Genomic DNA, 16870 nt, shown 5'->3' on the forward strand with positions numbered 1-16870 from the left:
ATCGTCTTTGCCCTGGCTCATGAGGCAATGATTCCATGCCAGGAAAGGCAATCTGAGAGAACCTCAGGCTGTTCCCCTTTCCCCTATGTCCACCAAGCACTCAGTCCCTAGGCCAGATGTATCACTCACAGAAAAGCTTGTCATTTTCTCCAACTTCAGCTCCAGAGCCCTGTCTCAGAGATTTTATTTGGGGGTAGGGAGTAGGCTATAAAAACATGTAGCTCCTAATTTCTTGCCAAAGGGGCTGATTTCACTTGCAACAGACTTTAGAGAAGTTCAAGCTGAAGGGTGTTGTGAATAATAGGAGAGTGAGGGAATAAGGGAACTGGGAGGTGCTTCAAAATACAGGCTAAACTGTAGGTTTAGACCTGGTAAATACAACATCAGGGAGGAGCCCTTCTGGAGTCAGAACATAATCAGTCACTGACCTCAGACACACTTCCAATGAAAGAGCCAGAATTTAATTGGGTTAGCTCATAGAGCAATTATACTCCAGGGCACTGCTGGAAATAACAGAGCAATAAGCAACTAGTTATCTAGGAACAGGTGATCAGGGAAATAGAGGAAGACAGCCCTATCAAAATCAGTGTCATGTCAGGGTGATGTGGGCATGTTCTAAACTGAAACTCCCTGAGTAGCAACATCAGAGGCACAACATTCCTGGGCATGATAGAAGGAATAAGCTTTACTAGCACAATCCAACCGATTACTAAACAAAGAAAATGACAGCAGGCCTGGAAGGAGAGGGCCGTAACCAGAGTGCTACAATATATAATCTAAAGTATCCACTATCTAACAAAAATTTACAAATACACAGGAAAGCATGACCTATACATTGGAAAAAAGCAGGGAACAAAAACTGCCTGCAGTAGTAACCAGATATTGGACTTATTCAAAAAAGAGATTTTAGTGTAGCCATTATAAACATATTCATAGAACTAAAGGAACCATAAAAAAGTGAGAATACTCAAATTACTAGAATCATAGATGAAAGAAGGGACATGATGACTGACCTTATCATAATTATAAGGATTATTAAAAAGAATACTGTGAACAGTTGTATATCCATAAATCTGGAAATGAATCTTGTCCATTAAATGAAATGGACAAATTCCTAGAAGACACAAACTACTGAAACTAGCCAAAAAGAAGTCAATATGAACAGACTCATACGAGGTAAAGAGACTGAATAGTAATCAAACACTACCCACAAAGAAAAGCCAAGGTCCAGATGGCTTCATTACTGAATTCTATTGCACATTCAATGAAGAATTAATACCAATTATTCACAAACTATTTCAAAAAAGTAAAAAGACAAGATATTTCCCAACTAATTTTATGAGGTCAGTGTCACCTTGATACCCAAGCCAAAGATATTACATAAAACCTCTAGACCAGTGTCTGTTGGGAATATGGATGAAAACATCTTAAGCAAATATTAGCAAAGTGAATCCAGCAACCTATAAAGGGAGTTATACACCATGACCAAGTGAAATTTATCAGAAATGCAAGGTTAATTTAACATCCGAAAATCAATTAATTTAAGAGAGCATATCAATAGAGTGAAAGTCACCTGATCACCTTATAGACTCAGAAAAGACATTTGACAAAATTTAACACCCTTTTATGATAAAAACACTAAAAAAAATAGTAATAGAAGAAAACTTTCTCAATTTGATAAAGAGTAGCTATGGCAAACCCACAGCTAATAGTTTACTTAATGGTGAAAGTGTGAAGCTTTCCCCCAAATCAGGACCGAAACAAGGATTTCACTCTTATCACTTCTATTCAACATTGTCTGGAGGTTCTACCCAGGGAACTTAGGCAAGAAAAACTAATCAACTGCATTCAGGTTAGAAGAGAAGTAAAACTATCTCTATTTACAAATGATCTTCTATACAGAAAATCCTAAAGAAGACACTAAAAAAACTATTAAAACAAATACATGAGTTTAACAAGATTGGAGAAAACATGACGAGCACACAAAAATCAAATTTATTTCTATACACTTGCAATGAACTACCCAAATATGAAATTAAGGAAACAACTTCATTTACAATAACAATAAAAAGGAGATAAAATATTTAAGAATAAATTTAACAAAAGAAGTACAAAATTTATACTTTGAAAACTCCAAAATGTTGTTGGAAGAAATTAAAGATCTAAATAATTGGAAAAATATCTCATGTTCATGGATCAGAAGATGTAACATAGTTAAGATGGCAATATGCTTCAAGGCTATCTACAGACTCAACGTAATTCCCATGTGAATCTTAAATGACTTCTTTGTAAAAGCTGGATAGCTTATTCTGGAATTCATATGGAATTGCAAGGGACCCAGAGCAGCAAAAACAGTCTTGAAAAAAAAAAAAAAAGAAAAAAGAAAAGAAAAGAAAAAGAAAGTAGGATGATCCATGCTTCCTGGTTTTAAAACTTACTATGAACCAACAGTAATCAAGACAGTGTGGAAGTACAAGGATAGATCAGTGGAATGCATTTGAGAGTCTAGAAATAAACCTTAAATATATGGTCAACTGATTTTCAACAAAGATGCCAAGACCATTCACTGGGGAAAGAAGAGTCTCCTTAACAAATGGCAAGAGACCAAATAGATATCCACATGCTAAGGAATAAAGTTGGACCCTTACCTCACACTGTATATAAAACCCTCAAATAGATCAATGACCTAAATGTAAAAGCTTAAACATAAAACTATTAGAAGGAAACATAGGGATAAATCTTCATGACCTAGGATTTGACAAAGGATTGTTAAATGCCAAAGAACAAGAAACAAAGGAAAAGATACATTAGACTTTGTCAAAATTTTGTGCTTCAGTGAACATCAATACAAAAGTGAAACGACAATGTATAGAATGCGAGAAAATGTTTCAAGAAAATGTATCTGATAAGGAACATACACACATGTAAAGAACGGTCATAATTTTTAAAAAACCAAACAATAATCCAATTAAAAATGGGCAAAGGATATGAATAGTTCCTCCAGGCAAGATATACAAATGGCCAATAAGCACATGAAAAGATGGTCAACATCATTAGTCACCAGGGAAATTGAAATCAAAACCACAATTAGGTATCTCTTCATGTCCACTAGAATGGTCCGAATGAAAAAAATCAGGTAACAACAAATATTGGTGAAGATGTGAAAAAACTGGAACCCTCATGCATTGCAGGTAGAATGTAGAAAGATAAAGCTACTCTGGAAAACAGTTCCTCAAACTGTTTAAACATAAAGTTACTGGGATCCCTGGGTGGCGCAGCGGTTTGGCGCCTGCCTTTGGCCCAGGGCGCGATCCCGGAGACCCGGGATCGAGTCCCACATCGGGCTCCCGGTGCATGGAGCCTGCTTCTCCCTCTGCCTGTGTCTCTGCCTCACTCTCTCTCTCTGTGACTATCACAAATAAATAAATAAAAAAAACAAAACAAAAACAAACAAAAAAAAACATAAAGTTACTAAATTACCAAGCAATTAAACATGTTACTAAATTAAACATTAAGTTACCAAACATAAAGACACTTAATTACCAAGCAATTTCACTTTTAAGTAAGGCCCAAGAGAAATAAAAACATGTCCAAACAAAAACTCTTACATGAATGTTTACAGTAGCATCATTCATAATAGCTCAAAGATGGAAACAAGTCAAATGTCTATCAACTGACAGATAAATATGACATATCCACACAATGAAATATAATTAGGTCATAAAGAGGGATTAAGTACTGATACATGTTACAACATGGATGAACACTGAAAACACTGTTAATCAAAAGAAGCTAGTCAAAAAGACCACATATTATTTGAGTGCACAAACAGGAAATATCCAGAACAGGGAAATTTACAGGGATGGGAAGTAGTTTAATAGTGGGAGGGGTGAATGAGGACACAGAGAGATGATAGTTAAAGGGTAGAGGGATTCAATCTAAGGTGACACAAATGTTCTAAAACTGACCACAGAAATGGTTGCATATCTATGAATGTACGAAAAACAACCGAGTTGAATGCTTTAAATGGGTGAATCGTATGGTATGTGAATTATATCTTAATACAGCTGTTAAAAAAAACTTAAATGCTTAACTATTTTTTTCTTAAGTAATCTCTACGCCTAATGTGGGTTCAAACTCATGACTCTGAGATCAAAAGTCACATATTCTACCAACCGAGCCAGCCAGGCACCCTAAATGCTTAAACTATTTTTGAATACTGCTTATCTTTATGATATTTATTTATATCAAGAACTTTGCTATTTTGGAAATAGAAATGGATGTGTAAAGCTTATGAACTCTTTCAATTACACTAGTGATTTCCAATATACTAATGAGGTAGTTGGAAAACCTGAAAACATCAATAATTACCTGGTCAACATTCTAAAATAGATTCACAATTCTCAGATGGATATTTCTCTATAAACTTATTTTTTCTGATACCATAGCCCCTCCTTAAACTGAAATGTTAGAATAACAAACACCCCACCCTAATACCTTCAATAGAACTAAGTGTTATTTTACAGACCGATTTGAGTTGGCTATTTTCATCTTTCAGTTTCACAACATGCTTGATTTTTTGCTTTAGATTTTGATGACCCAGTAATTTAGCATATGAATCTCTTAGTTTATTTAGCTGTTCCTGAGCGGCACCATGTTCATTCAACAAAGCCTGTTTCTCTGCTTCAAATGCATCCAGTTGTAGCTGAAAAAGAATTTTTAAAAATAGACTTAGAAATGTTAAATTTACTTTTCTCATATAAACTACATAGGAAAATCAAGTACAGGGGATCCCTGGGTGGCGCAGCGGTTTGGCGCCTGCCTTTGGCCCAGGGCGCGATCCCGGAGACCCGGGATCGAATCCCACATCGGGCTCCCGGTGCATGGAGCCTGCTTCTCCCTCTGCCTGTGTCTCTGCCTCTCTCTCTGTGTGTGACTATCATAAATAAATAAAAAATTTAAAAAAAAAAAAAAAAAAGGAAAATCAAGTACAAAAAAACCCCCCAAAACAAACGAAGGATGAAAACAGATCATGCTGACATATTCTCATGGCTCTCCATAAATTCTTTGAGACTTTAAAAAAATCAATACTGTTTTTCTACTTTTTAAGGTGCGGAGATTAGCATTTATCTTTTTAAATTTTAAGATAGATATATTACTTTGAAAAACACAGAAAGATCATAACAAAGTGAGTCTCACAATTTTACATATGTTAATTATCAAAAATGTATAGCAGGAGAGCCTTCTAAACTATTAGCTTTAAGTTTCTTATTAGAAGGTAGTTTTTAGCCTATAAAGACTACATAAAAAATTGTACATATAATTTTAAAAAAATTTGTCTCATTTAATAGGGAGTTAAATTGGTACTGTAAATGTACAGCAGAATGATCTTTCAGAAAAATCAAGTCACTGTGGTGACTGTCACAGGGAACGAGGTGAAAGCCTAAAACAAACACAAGTTAGTGTAGTCCCAACTGACAAACCTGAAAAGGTTTTGTTTTATTATATAGTTCTTCATAAAGGAGACGCCACTTATTCATTTCCTCAGTTAACTCTGCCACTGTGTTTTCTTTTCCAGCTTTTCTGTAAGGCAAAATGAAATTTAAAAACATAGTGTATTAGAAAAAAATAACTGCGGTTATATGGCAGTCAGGTTCTAAACCTAGATTACCTTGCTTCTTCCTCTTCCAGTTGTTTCTTTAACTCTTCACCTTTTTGCTTGAGTTGGTTCTGCAAATCAGTTATTGTTTTAAGAGAAGAGACTGTGATTTCTTTAATTTCTGCTTCTTTAAGTGCTGATTTGGTCTGCAGATCCAGGAGCATCCTTGAGTTTAAGAGAGAAGAGTCCACTAAACATTTTATAGCCATTTTAATAACTTTTTCCCTTTCTTTTACTTAAAAAAAAAAAAGAAAAGAAAAAAAAAACCAACTCAAAGAACTCTTCAAAAATTTTTTAACTGTGTAAATTCTTAATTTGCAATTGAAGATCACCCAGAGCAATGAAATTAAAATTCCCTGCATCACTTAGTAGTTGGCTTTCGACATTTAATTGTCTTAATGGTTCTAAGGCTGTAAGTATGGGCAGGTTTTAGTTCTCCCATGTACCTTGCGTATTCTTGATTTGCATTCTCAGTTGCCAATATCTGATGTTGAGTATCTTCTGCACTTTTCTCAGCCCTGGTCACTTTTTCCTGAAGTGACAAGTTCTCCAATTTAAGATCTTCTATCTCACGAGCCATAAATGCTTTATAACTTATTAAAAGGAAAATAAAAAGTTGAAGGATTTTTCTAACTATTGTGTGCATGATAAATAAATAGCTGATTAGTTTATATTTTATACAATTTAAGGTAACACAAATAAAACCTTATGAACCGTGCATTTACACAGGTAAGAATTCGGTATTCTGAGGTCAGTACTAATGGGCTTATATGGCATAGGCTGTTCATCCAAAGAAGAAAAAAAAAAAAAATCAAGTGCTTACTATGTGTATGAAGTATACCTAACATGAAAATTACTCCAAAATAAATAAATATACGATCTCTGCACCTATTGTCACAGAGTTTATGGTTTTGTGGGGAAGATAAGGAAATGCCTCTTCAGGTTTTCACAAAAAAATGTGAAAATATATGTATAATAAAATTTGTATTATGAAGAAAACTAGAGAAGGGAAGGGTGCCTGGGTGGCTCAGTTGGTTAAGCAACTGCCTTTGGCTCAAGCTCAGCTCCATCAGGCTCTCTGCTCAGTGGGGAGTCCATTTTGCCCTCTCATTCTGCCCTGCCCCCACACTCATGTGTGCACTCTCCCACAAATAAATAAAGCTTAAAAAAAGAAAAAAAAAAAGAAAACTAAGGAGCACTTAAGCTGACAATGGCAATGTACCACTTTTAGTGATTCATAAAAGGCTCTTCTGAGGAATTTATAGTTAAGCTGAGATGTGATGGTTAAAGAAAAGTTAGCTAGGGTTCAGGTGAAAGTGTTGCCAAGGGAAAAGAAGCATCTATGCTGGGAGGCAGGTAGAACACAGTACATACACTAAGAGATGAGACTGGAATGTAATGAAGAAGAGATGCAGGAACAGATGCTAGAGACATAAGGCAAGTCATCACTGTGGTGTACATCAGCCCAGATGAGCGATAAAGGACGGTTAGACTAAGGAGTTGGCAATGGAAAGATGTGAAATCTTTTCTGAAGACAAAATCGCAAATTTCACAAAATAGGGTGGATGTTAGGAGAAAGGGAGAGAAAATGATTAAAGATGACTCAGGTTTATGGAATGAGAAGCTGGGAAGAGGGAGATGTCATTGACTGAAATAAGAGGAAGAAAGAGACAGAAAATCAAGAGTTGTTCTGGACAGGTTAATATTACACAGTAGGGAGATTCTACCTGGAGATGTCAAATAGGCAGCTAGATAGATGGGTATAAAGCTGAAAGATCTGGTTTGAAGAAATAATTTTTTTTTCAAAGATTTTACTTATCTATTCATGAGAGACACACACACACACACACACACAGAGGCAGAGACGCAGGCAGAGGGAGAAGCAGGCTCCCTGCAGGGAACCTGATGCAGAACTCGATCCCAGGACCCCGGGTTCACGACCTGAGTCACAAGCAGATGCTCAACCACTGAGCCATCCAGGTACCCCTGAAGAAATAAATTTTAATGCTATTAGCATATAGATGGTGAGTGAAGTCATAGAATGGCTAAAAGCCTTCCAAGGCACAATTTTTCAAAGTAGCAGGAAAGGAAATCCCTCCACAGAGTTGAAAAGAATACTAAAATATAATTTATATTTATGCTTGGACATATCTAAATTAAAAATATATGTACACATATACATTATATGTACTAGATTATCCATATGGAAAAACAACAAAAAAAAATTGATCCCTATATCACTGCACACACAGAAACCTGTTCTAGATGGGAAAATGAAACTTTATTTTTTAAAAAAAATTTATTTATTTATGATAGTTACACAGAGAGAGAGAGAGAGAGAGAGGCAGAGACACAGGCAGAGGGAGAAGCAGGCTCCATGCACCGGGAGCCCGACGTGGGATTCGATCCCGGGTCTCCAGGATTGCGCCCTGGGCCAAAGGCAGGCGCCAAACCGCTGCGCCACCTAGGGATCCCGGGAAAATGAAACTTTAAAAGAACATAAATATGTTCTTTAGACAGAAAGAAGTTCTTAAACTACATGCAAACATGTTTATATCAAAATCTATAAATTCAAACATTAAAATTGGGATACCAGGGTGGCTGTGTTGGTTGGGTTATCTGACTTTTGATTTTGGCTTGGGTTATGATCTCAGGGTCATGCGGCTCCATTCAGTGGTGTGTCTGATTTGCTCCCTCTGCTCCTCCCCACTACACTGTGCGCTCGCATTCTCTCAATAAATTTTTTAAAAAAATTAAAATCAAGAATTTCTAGTCATGAGAAGAAACCATAAAGAAAATGAAAAGTCATACTTTGGTAGAAGATATTTGGAACCATACTGCTGATAAAAACTTTACTATCAGGAAAAGATAGTGATACTATAGAGAAATGAATAAAAGTCATATACGAGTAGTCCTTTATAGAAAAGGAAAGGTGGATTATTCCCATACGATTATTCCTTTATAGAAAAGGAAAGGTGGATTATTCCCAGGAGAAAGTCATTTTACACTAAGTACACTGGTAAAATTTAAGAAATACAACAAACTTTGGAGAGGAAGTAGATCAACGGTTACCTGTATAACCCTAGTGAAACTGTAGATTCTCACTGCTACTTTGTAAGGCAATTTGGCATTACATTTTAAAGTTGAACATTCACATATGTAGGACTTTAGTGTAATTGTTATACATGTATACTAGGAGACTACAAGAATATTCCTAAGAATACTATTAAAAATAACAAAGATTCTATGAAACATTTAGAGTTAATACCTATTCTTCTCAAACTATTCAAAAAAAAAAAAAAATAAGAGGAAGGAAAACTTGCAAATTCATTCTTTGAGGCCAGTATCATTCAAGTACAAAAATCAGATAAAGACACCACAAAAAAAAAAAAAAAAAAAGAACTATACACTACCTCTTATAAATATAGATGCAAAAGTCCTCAATAAAATATTAGCAAACTGAATCCAACAATACATTAAAAAAAAAACAAAAACAAACACACACACACACAGCACAACTGAGTAGGATTTATTCCTGGGATATAATCAACATCACATCAATAAAGAAAGGATGAAAATCATATGATCATTTCAATAGAAGCAGAAAAAATATTTGACAAAGTACAACAACCACTCATGATAAAAACCCTCTGTAAAGTAGTAAAGTAGGTCTAGAGGGAACAAACTTCAACATAATAAAGGCCTTATATGAAAAACCCACAGCCAACATTATACTCAATAGTGAAAAACTGAGAGCTTTTCCTTCAAGGTCAGGAACAAGACAAGGATGTCCACTCCACCACTTTTATTCAACATAGTACTGGAAATCCTAGCCACAGCAATTAGACAACAAAAAGAAATAAAAGGCATCCAAATTGGTAAGAAAGAAGTGAAACTCTCACTATTTGTAGATGACATATGTATAGAAAATCCTAAAGACTCCACCAAAAAACTACTAGAACCGATATATGAATTCAGTAAAGTCACAGGATACAAAATCAATGTATAGAAATGTGTAGTATTCTTATACACTAATAATGAAGCAGAAAGAGAAATTAAGAATTGTACAAAAAACATTATTTAGAATTGTACAAAAAACAATATTTAGGAATAAACTTAACCAAAGAAGTGAAAGACCTGTACTCTGAATACTGTAAAATATTGATGAAAGAAATTCAAGATGACACAAAAAAATGAAAAGACATTTCATGCTCATAGGTTGAAAGAACAAATATTGTTAAAACTTCTATACTGCTCAAAGCAATCTACAGATGTAATGCAATCCCTATCAAAATATCAAGAGTGTTTTTCACAGAACTAGAACAAATCCCCAAATTTGTATGGAACCACAAAGACCTCTTGAAATAGAAAAGCAATCTTGAAAAAGAAAAACAAAACTTGAGTTACCACAATTCCAGATTTCAAGTTATGGTACAAAGTGGTAGTAATTAAAACAGTATGATACAGGCATAGATCAATAAGACAAAACAGGAAATTTGGAAATAAACCCACAATTATGTAGTCAATTAATCTTGGACAAACGAGGACAGAATATACAATGGGAGAAAGACAACTTCTTCAACAAATGGTATTGGGAAAACTGGACATTCAAACAAATGAAACTGTACCAGTGTCACCATACATAAAAATAAACTCACAATGCATTAAAGACCTTAATGTGAGACTGGAAGCTATAACAATCCTTGAAAGAGCATAGGCATTAATGTTTCTGCATTGGTTTTAACAATATTTTTCTAGCTATGTCTGCTGAGGCAAGGGAAATGAAAGCAAAAGTAAACTATTGGGACTATATCAGAATAAAAGCTTTGGACTAGTGAAAGAAACCATCAATAAAACTAAAAGGCAACCTATTGAGTGAGAGAAGATATTTGCAAATGACACATCCAGTGATGGCTTAGTACCCAAAATATATAAAGAATATATAACTCAACATCTAAAAAAACAAATAGTCCAATTAAAAAATGAGAAGCCATGAACCGACATTTCTCTAAAGAGATCTAGATGGCTAACAGATACATGAAAAATGCTCAATATTACTTGTCACCAGGGAAATGTAAATCAAAACTACAATGAGATATCACCTCTCACTTATCAGAATGGCTAAAATCAAAAACACGAGAAACAAGTGTTGATGAGGATGTAGAGAAAAAGGCACTCTCTTGCACTATTGGTGCAAGACACTATAGAAAACAGTATGCAGGTTCCTCAAAAAATTAAAAATAGGAATACCCTATGACCCAGTAATCACACTACTGGGTATTACCCCCTATACAAAAGCACTAATTCAAAGGGACACATGCACTCTTATGTTTACAGCAGTATTATCAGTAACAGCCCAACTATGGAAGCGGCCCAAGTGTCCATTGATAGATGATTAGATACAGAAGATGTGGTAGATATATATACAATGGGTTATTCAGTCATAAAAAAGAAATGAAATCTTACTATTTCCAACAACATGGATAGAGCTAGAGAGTACAATGTTAAGCACAGTAAGTCAGAAAAAGACAAATACCATATGATTTCATTTATGTGGAATTTAAGAAACAAAAAAGCAATTAAGTAAATAAATAAATAAAAGAGAAACACAGAGAGAGATAAATCAAGAAACAGACTCTTAACTATAGAGAATAAACTGATGGTTACCAGAGGGGAGATGGGTGGGGGGATGTGGGAAATAGGGGATAGGGATTAAAGAGTATACTTATCATGATGAAAAAAATAAAAATAATAAAAAAATGCACAAAAGAAAGGAAAAACCACCCCAAAGCTCAAAGTGAGAATGGGTAAATTGTGCTATATTAATAAAATCAAATATTCTACAGCAGTTACTATGAATAAACTATAACCTCAGTCAACAATGTGATTCGATTCTTGAAACATACATAATGCAGAATATAATGACAAGTCTCAGGAAATGGCATACACCATAATCACACTTTTTGGCAAGGTTCAGGAAAAAGGCAAAGTTATGTATTATTTGTATGGATATACATGCTATAAAATTATACACAGGGAAAAAGTTTATTATTATTTTAAAAAATATTTTATTTATTTATTTATTCATGAGAGACACATAGAGAGAGGCAGAGACATAGGCAAAGGGAGAAGCAGGTTCCTCGCAAGGGAGCCTGATGCGGGGGGGACTCGATCCTCGGACTCTGGGATCATGCTCTGAGCTGAAGACAGACGCTCAACTGCTGAGCCACCCAGGTGTCCCGGGAGGAAATTATTAATGCAGAATTTAAATAGTGTTATCTGTTGGTGGATAGCAGGCAGATGGGCTAGTAGAGAAACTCTTACATAATACCAAATTATTGAAATCTTTTGGCTTACTGGTTTGGTTGTCTTTTACAGGTTCATGTATGTTGATTTCATCTTTATGTTTTATACTTTATGTTTAGTATACCTTCTATATTTATTAAATAATTAAAATAAATATAAGACAAAGAGACCTCATCCCAAAATGATCTAAATATAATAAAAATGTTTATATTAATATGCTTTTGGTGTGAGATGCACACCAATTTCTTAAATTATCATCTGGGGGATCCTTGGGTGGCTTGGTGGTTTAGCGCCTGTCTTTGGCCCAGAGCATGATCCTGGAGTCCCGGGATCGAGTCCCACATCAGGCTCCCTGCATGGAGCCTGCTTCTCCCTCTGCCTGTGTCTCTGACTCTCTCTCTCTCTCTCTCATGAATAAATAATCTTAAAAAAAATCTTAAAAAAAATTATTATCTGCAATTTGTAGTTCCTCCCAAAATAGCCCTCCCCCCGCCCCTTTTTAAAAGGGAAATAGTAAGTAGATGGAATAGGAAGTGAGGAAGTGGAGATAGTAAGTGTAGAGAATTTTTTATCAAGACAAACTACAAGATGAGTAGAATTTTGGATTAAGAAGGGTGCTGGGAGTGAGAGGTGTTGTTGGATAGCTGCAGAAGGAAGAGGGGTCCAAAGGAATTAATAAAATTAATGTATTTTAAAGATTTTGAGAGAAAGAAAGAGAGAGAGAGAGAGATCTCATGACCCTGAAATCGTACCTTATCTGAAATCAAGAATCAGACACTTAACTGAGTTACCTAGGTGCCCCTAAAATTTATGTATTTTAAAGATAAGTGCACATTAACATGTTTTATTTTTATTTTTTTTAAAATTTTTTTTTTTTTAATTTTTATTTATTTATGATAGTCACAGAGAGAGAGAGAGAGAGAGAGAGGCAGAGACATAGGCAGAGGGAGAAGCAGGCTCCATGCACCGGGAGCCCGATGTGGTATTCGATCCCAGGTCTCCAGGATCACGCCCTGGGCCAAAGGCAGGCGCCAAACCGCTGCGCCACCCAGGGATCCCCATTAACATGTTTTAATATTGAATGGAAAAAATCCAGTAGAAAGGTTGAAAAGGACAAATGGAATAATGTCATTGAAGGCTAAAAGACTGGAATGCTTCTGTAGTGGTAAGAGAGGGTGAGCATAAATGCAGGTGTGTTTACAGGTTTGGTAATAAGGAGAAACAAAATTTAGAATTCTTCATGAGGAAAAAGATGGTGTCAAGGAGAGTAAGAAGCTTGAAAGGTTTGAGAGTGCATGAAATTGGAAGGGGCTGGCAGGAAAGGAAATTTGTATACTATACTCTAAGATTACCAGGTAACCCTAGTTGCCCATTTATGGTTGGTCATTACAGAATTTAGAGTAATACCAACCACTTTATTTGTGTGATTATTTTTCCAGATTTCACTAGCCACGCCTCCCCACTCATATTATATTTGGAGTGCAGACTCTTAATAAGAATACCTTTCAAATTGAGCAGTAGCATCTCCAAGGCTTTGCACTATACTATGATAGCTCTCCTGCAAAAGCAGAGTGGCTTGACTGTGAGCAGCATTACTTTCTTCCAGTTCAGCTTCTTTCCTAGGGAATAAATAAAAGATAAAACACTAATTACAAATCATTATTTTAAGAAAAGGATTAGTATTTACCTTTGTCACTGTGAATCATGTGTCCAATGTCTGCATCTTTGCATACACTATCTGGTAGCTTACATCTAACTTTATGATCTGCTTTTTTTTTTTTTTTAAAGATTTTATTTATATATTCATGAGAGACACACAGAGAGAGAGGCAGAGACACAAGCAGAGGGAGAAGCAGGTTCCATGCAGGGAGCCAGACATGGGACTCGATCCCAGGTCTCCAGGATCAGGCCCTGGGCTGCAGGTGGCACCAAACCGCTGAGCCACCCGGGCTGCCCCTATGATCTGCTTCTGATAGCATGTTTGTTTCTGTACTAACTTCTCTTCTGGTTACTTTATGTACTAACTTCTCTTCTCATCTTATCTTTTTTTGCCCTTATTTTACTTTTGTTTTTATTCTAATGTAATCATTTCTAAATTTATCTTTCAATTTGCATGTATTTATGTAAGTAGTTAAAACATTTGTTTTTGGAAGAAGATAGGGTTAAAAGACTCTAAAACAATCTTAGCAGCAGCAACCAAAACTAAAGAATGTGAAAAATTACCAGTTAAAAAGCAGTTGGATTGAATAAAGTGTCTCTGCATTTAAACATTTAAGAAATACTAAGTGTCTTTAACTACACTTGGTACTTCTTTGGAAAAAAAAAGTTTTAGGACCATGTATATTTATTTTATTTCAGTAATCCACATAATAAATTGTTATTATTCAAAAATTTAATAACTTATTTGGTGAATTATTTTATATAGGCAAAATAGTGTCTTGTTTTGTTTTGTTTTGTTTTTTTAAAGATTTTATTTACTTATTTATGTGAGAGATAGAGGCAGAGACATAGGCAGAGGGAGAAGCAGGCTTCCTGTGGGGAGCCTGATGTGGAATTCAATCCCAGGACCCTGGGATCACGACCTGAGCCAAAGGCAGATGCTCAACCACTGAGCCACCCAGGTATCCCACAAAATAGTTTTTAAGATCTTTTTTAAATATACATTACAAGCCTCAGAAATTTTTTGAAATATTAACATTATGTATTACCAAACTGGTGATAAAAATTTTTAGATGAGCATATGAGCTTGTAAGAGATCTTTTAAATAACATCTAAAACTCAGAACTATAAATAAGAAGGTTTATTTACTTATCAGCTAAGTCAGACATAGACAAAATAAACAGCTAATCAAATTCCTTCCATAATGGGCGTGGGATTTAAAAATATAAATACCAACAGCTAAAAGCAATCACATAGTAGTAAAGCATTTATAACAAAAATATTCTCTTCCCTGTTCCATAGAGAAATCACTTTCAATTTCTTAGTTTTTCTCTTACACCTAAAATTTCTAGGCTAGAAGGGACCTTAGAGATCATGCCATTAAAACCCCTTTATTTTATATCTAATGAAATAGAAAATTAAAGAAATTTGAATTGGTTTGCTTAACATCACAGAGCTAGTTGGCAGATCCTGTAATAAAATCTGTATCTCCCAACCTCTGTACCCAATTCCTTGAGTTATAATAAATAATTGTCTCAACTTTCTTTCTTCTCTGAAACTGACATCATCTACCCAGTTTCTTAAAGTGCCTGTGCCCTGAGACTGGCTCCAGTATAGAACTATTCCCTTATTAACACTTTGGTACTGCTCCCCGTAAAAGCAGGCATATATAAAATCTTTGTGTCCTTTTATCACTTATCATCACAATAAAACAGAAAAAGGATTTTAATAAAAATATCTAATAGGAGATAGATACACACTTGTGAGATACATTACAATTCTGTAAATTCGTATGTAATTCTTGATTCCTTGCTAGAAATATTTTTAGTAAGGAAATCCCTAGGATTCAAGTAACAATTATTTTAGTTACAACTTGAACTCAAGAATCAACCTGGATGTTTTAATTTAAATAAATGCAGTGGAGAAGGATGAATAATGTGATAAAAATAATAGGGAATTAGAATTAAAAGAAGTTCAAAAGGCACCTAGTTAGGTCAATTAGTGGAGCAATGGGCTCTTGATCTTGGGGTTGTGAGTTCAAAGTCTCACATTTGGCGTGGAGTCTACTTTCAAAGAAAAGTCTGAGATCTCTTAAATTTCTTATTTTTGAGTGTTTCCCAGGTTTTTTTTTTTTTCTTCCTCACATTGCTTCTCTGATCACTACTTCTGAGTACTTATGCTACCTCAGAAAACGTAATTAAAGGTATAACTTATGCTATGTAAACTAATGTACACATAGGTGAAAAATGGAAATGTTTCTTTTTAAAGGATGGGATTTCAGCTTTTTTTTTCCTCTAAATCTATTATTGCTATAATGCTGACATTCAATAATTTCAGACAACATACGAGCGCAGTAAAGGAACCGCAAATTTTGGTCATTTGTTTATTAACATCCTTTTAAATTGCTGGCCTTAAAAAAAGAAAAAAACTATGCTTCTGACTTGGCTGTCATACCTGTTTATATATGCCTTCTATGGGTATACTTTACTTCTCTCTATTTCTTACTTGTAAAATAATTCCAACTTCACTTACTCACACGGTTGACATTAGAATCCTGAAAGCATGTACTGGAAAACACCTTTTTAACATCTGAAGTCATACTAAACATGAGGTCTTATTAATACAAACCCTTTCAGCTTCTCTTCTAGGAGTTTCAGTTCTTCAGCTCGAGATTTTGTTTCTTCTTCCAACTGTCTGACTAGCCTTTCAGCTTGTTCCTCTTTTTGCTGTAATTTATCTAGCTCGTCCAGTGCTTGCTTTAATTCTTCCTCAAAGAGATTCCTCTCTTTCATCATTTCCTCTTGAAAGGAACATAGCTTCTGTTGAAGACTGGAGGACAGTTCCTACAACCAAACAGAAAATCACCGAAATAACATGAAATGACATCATGAGGCTTTTACTAAGCACATAAAAGAAGTACAGATAATAAAATATGAATACTAAATTCAAGAGCTTCAAGAAACTTGAAAAATATAGATATCACCTGCATATTGTCATGGATTATATCTTGCACTGTGTTAACACTGTAGTAAATGTCATTTCGGTATTTTTTCTATGCAACACACACCCACACATACTGCTTATAAAACTAAAATTATAATTTACAGCTGACTTTCAATATATATTTCTCTCAGATGATACTTTATAAACAATGTACTATGATTTCAATAGTATGTAAGTGTATTTTAAAGTTATACAATATACAAATAAATCACCATTGTGAAAAAATTCTAACATTAAAATAAA

At 34.9% G+C, this 16870-nt stretch overlaps 1 protein-coding gene across 3 annotated transcripts in view; it reads right to left on the reverse strand.

Moving 5' to 3' along the window:
* Nucleotides 1–16870, reverse strand: part of HMMR (hyaluronan mediated motility receptor) — a 46021-nt gene that overhangs the window by 5247 nt on the left and 23904 nt on the right. For 2 of the 3 annotated variants that reach the window (XM_072824240.1, XM_072824238.1), the window contains exons 11-16: nucleotides 16253–16467; nucleotides 13468–13584; nucleotides 6106–6252; nucleotides 5672–5824; nucleotides 5484–5583; nucleotides 4529–4705 (exon numbers count right to left, since the gene is read on the reverse strand). In XM_072824240.1, the coding sequence (XP_072680341.1) occupies nucleotides 4529–4705; nucleotides 5484–5583; nucleotides 5672–5824; nucleotides 6106–6252; nucleotides 13468–13584; nucleotides 16253–16467 (909 nt within the window). The remainder of the gene's footprint in view (nucleotides 1–4528; nucleotides 4706–5483; nucleotides 5584–5671; nucleotides 5825–6105; nucleotides 6253–13467; nucleotides 13585–16252; nucleotides 16468–16870) is intronic. The other variant, XM_072824241.1, reaches the window with a different exon arrangement.

The sequence above is a fragment of the Canis lupus genome, chromosome 4 (genome assembly GCF_048164855.1).
Source record: "Canis lupus baileyi chromosome 4, mCanLup2.hap1, whole genome shotgun sequence".
NCBI classification, from domain to species: domain Eukaryota; kingdom Metazoa; phylum Chordata; class Mammalia; order Carnivora; family Canidae; genus Canis; species Canis lupus.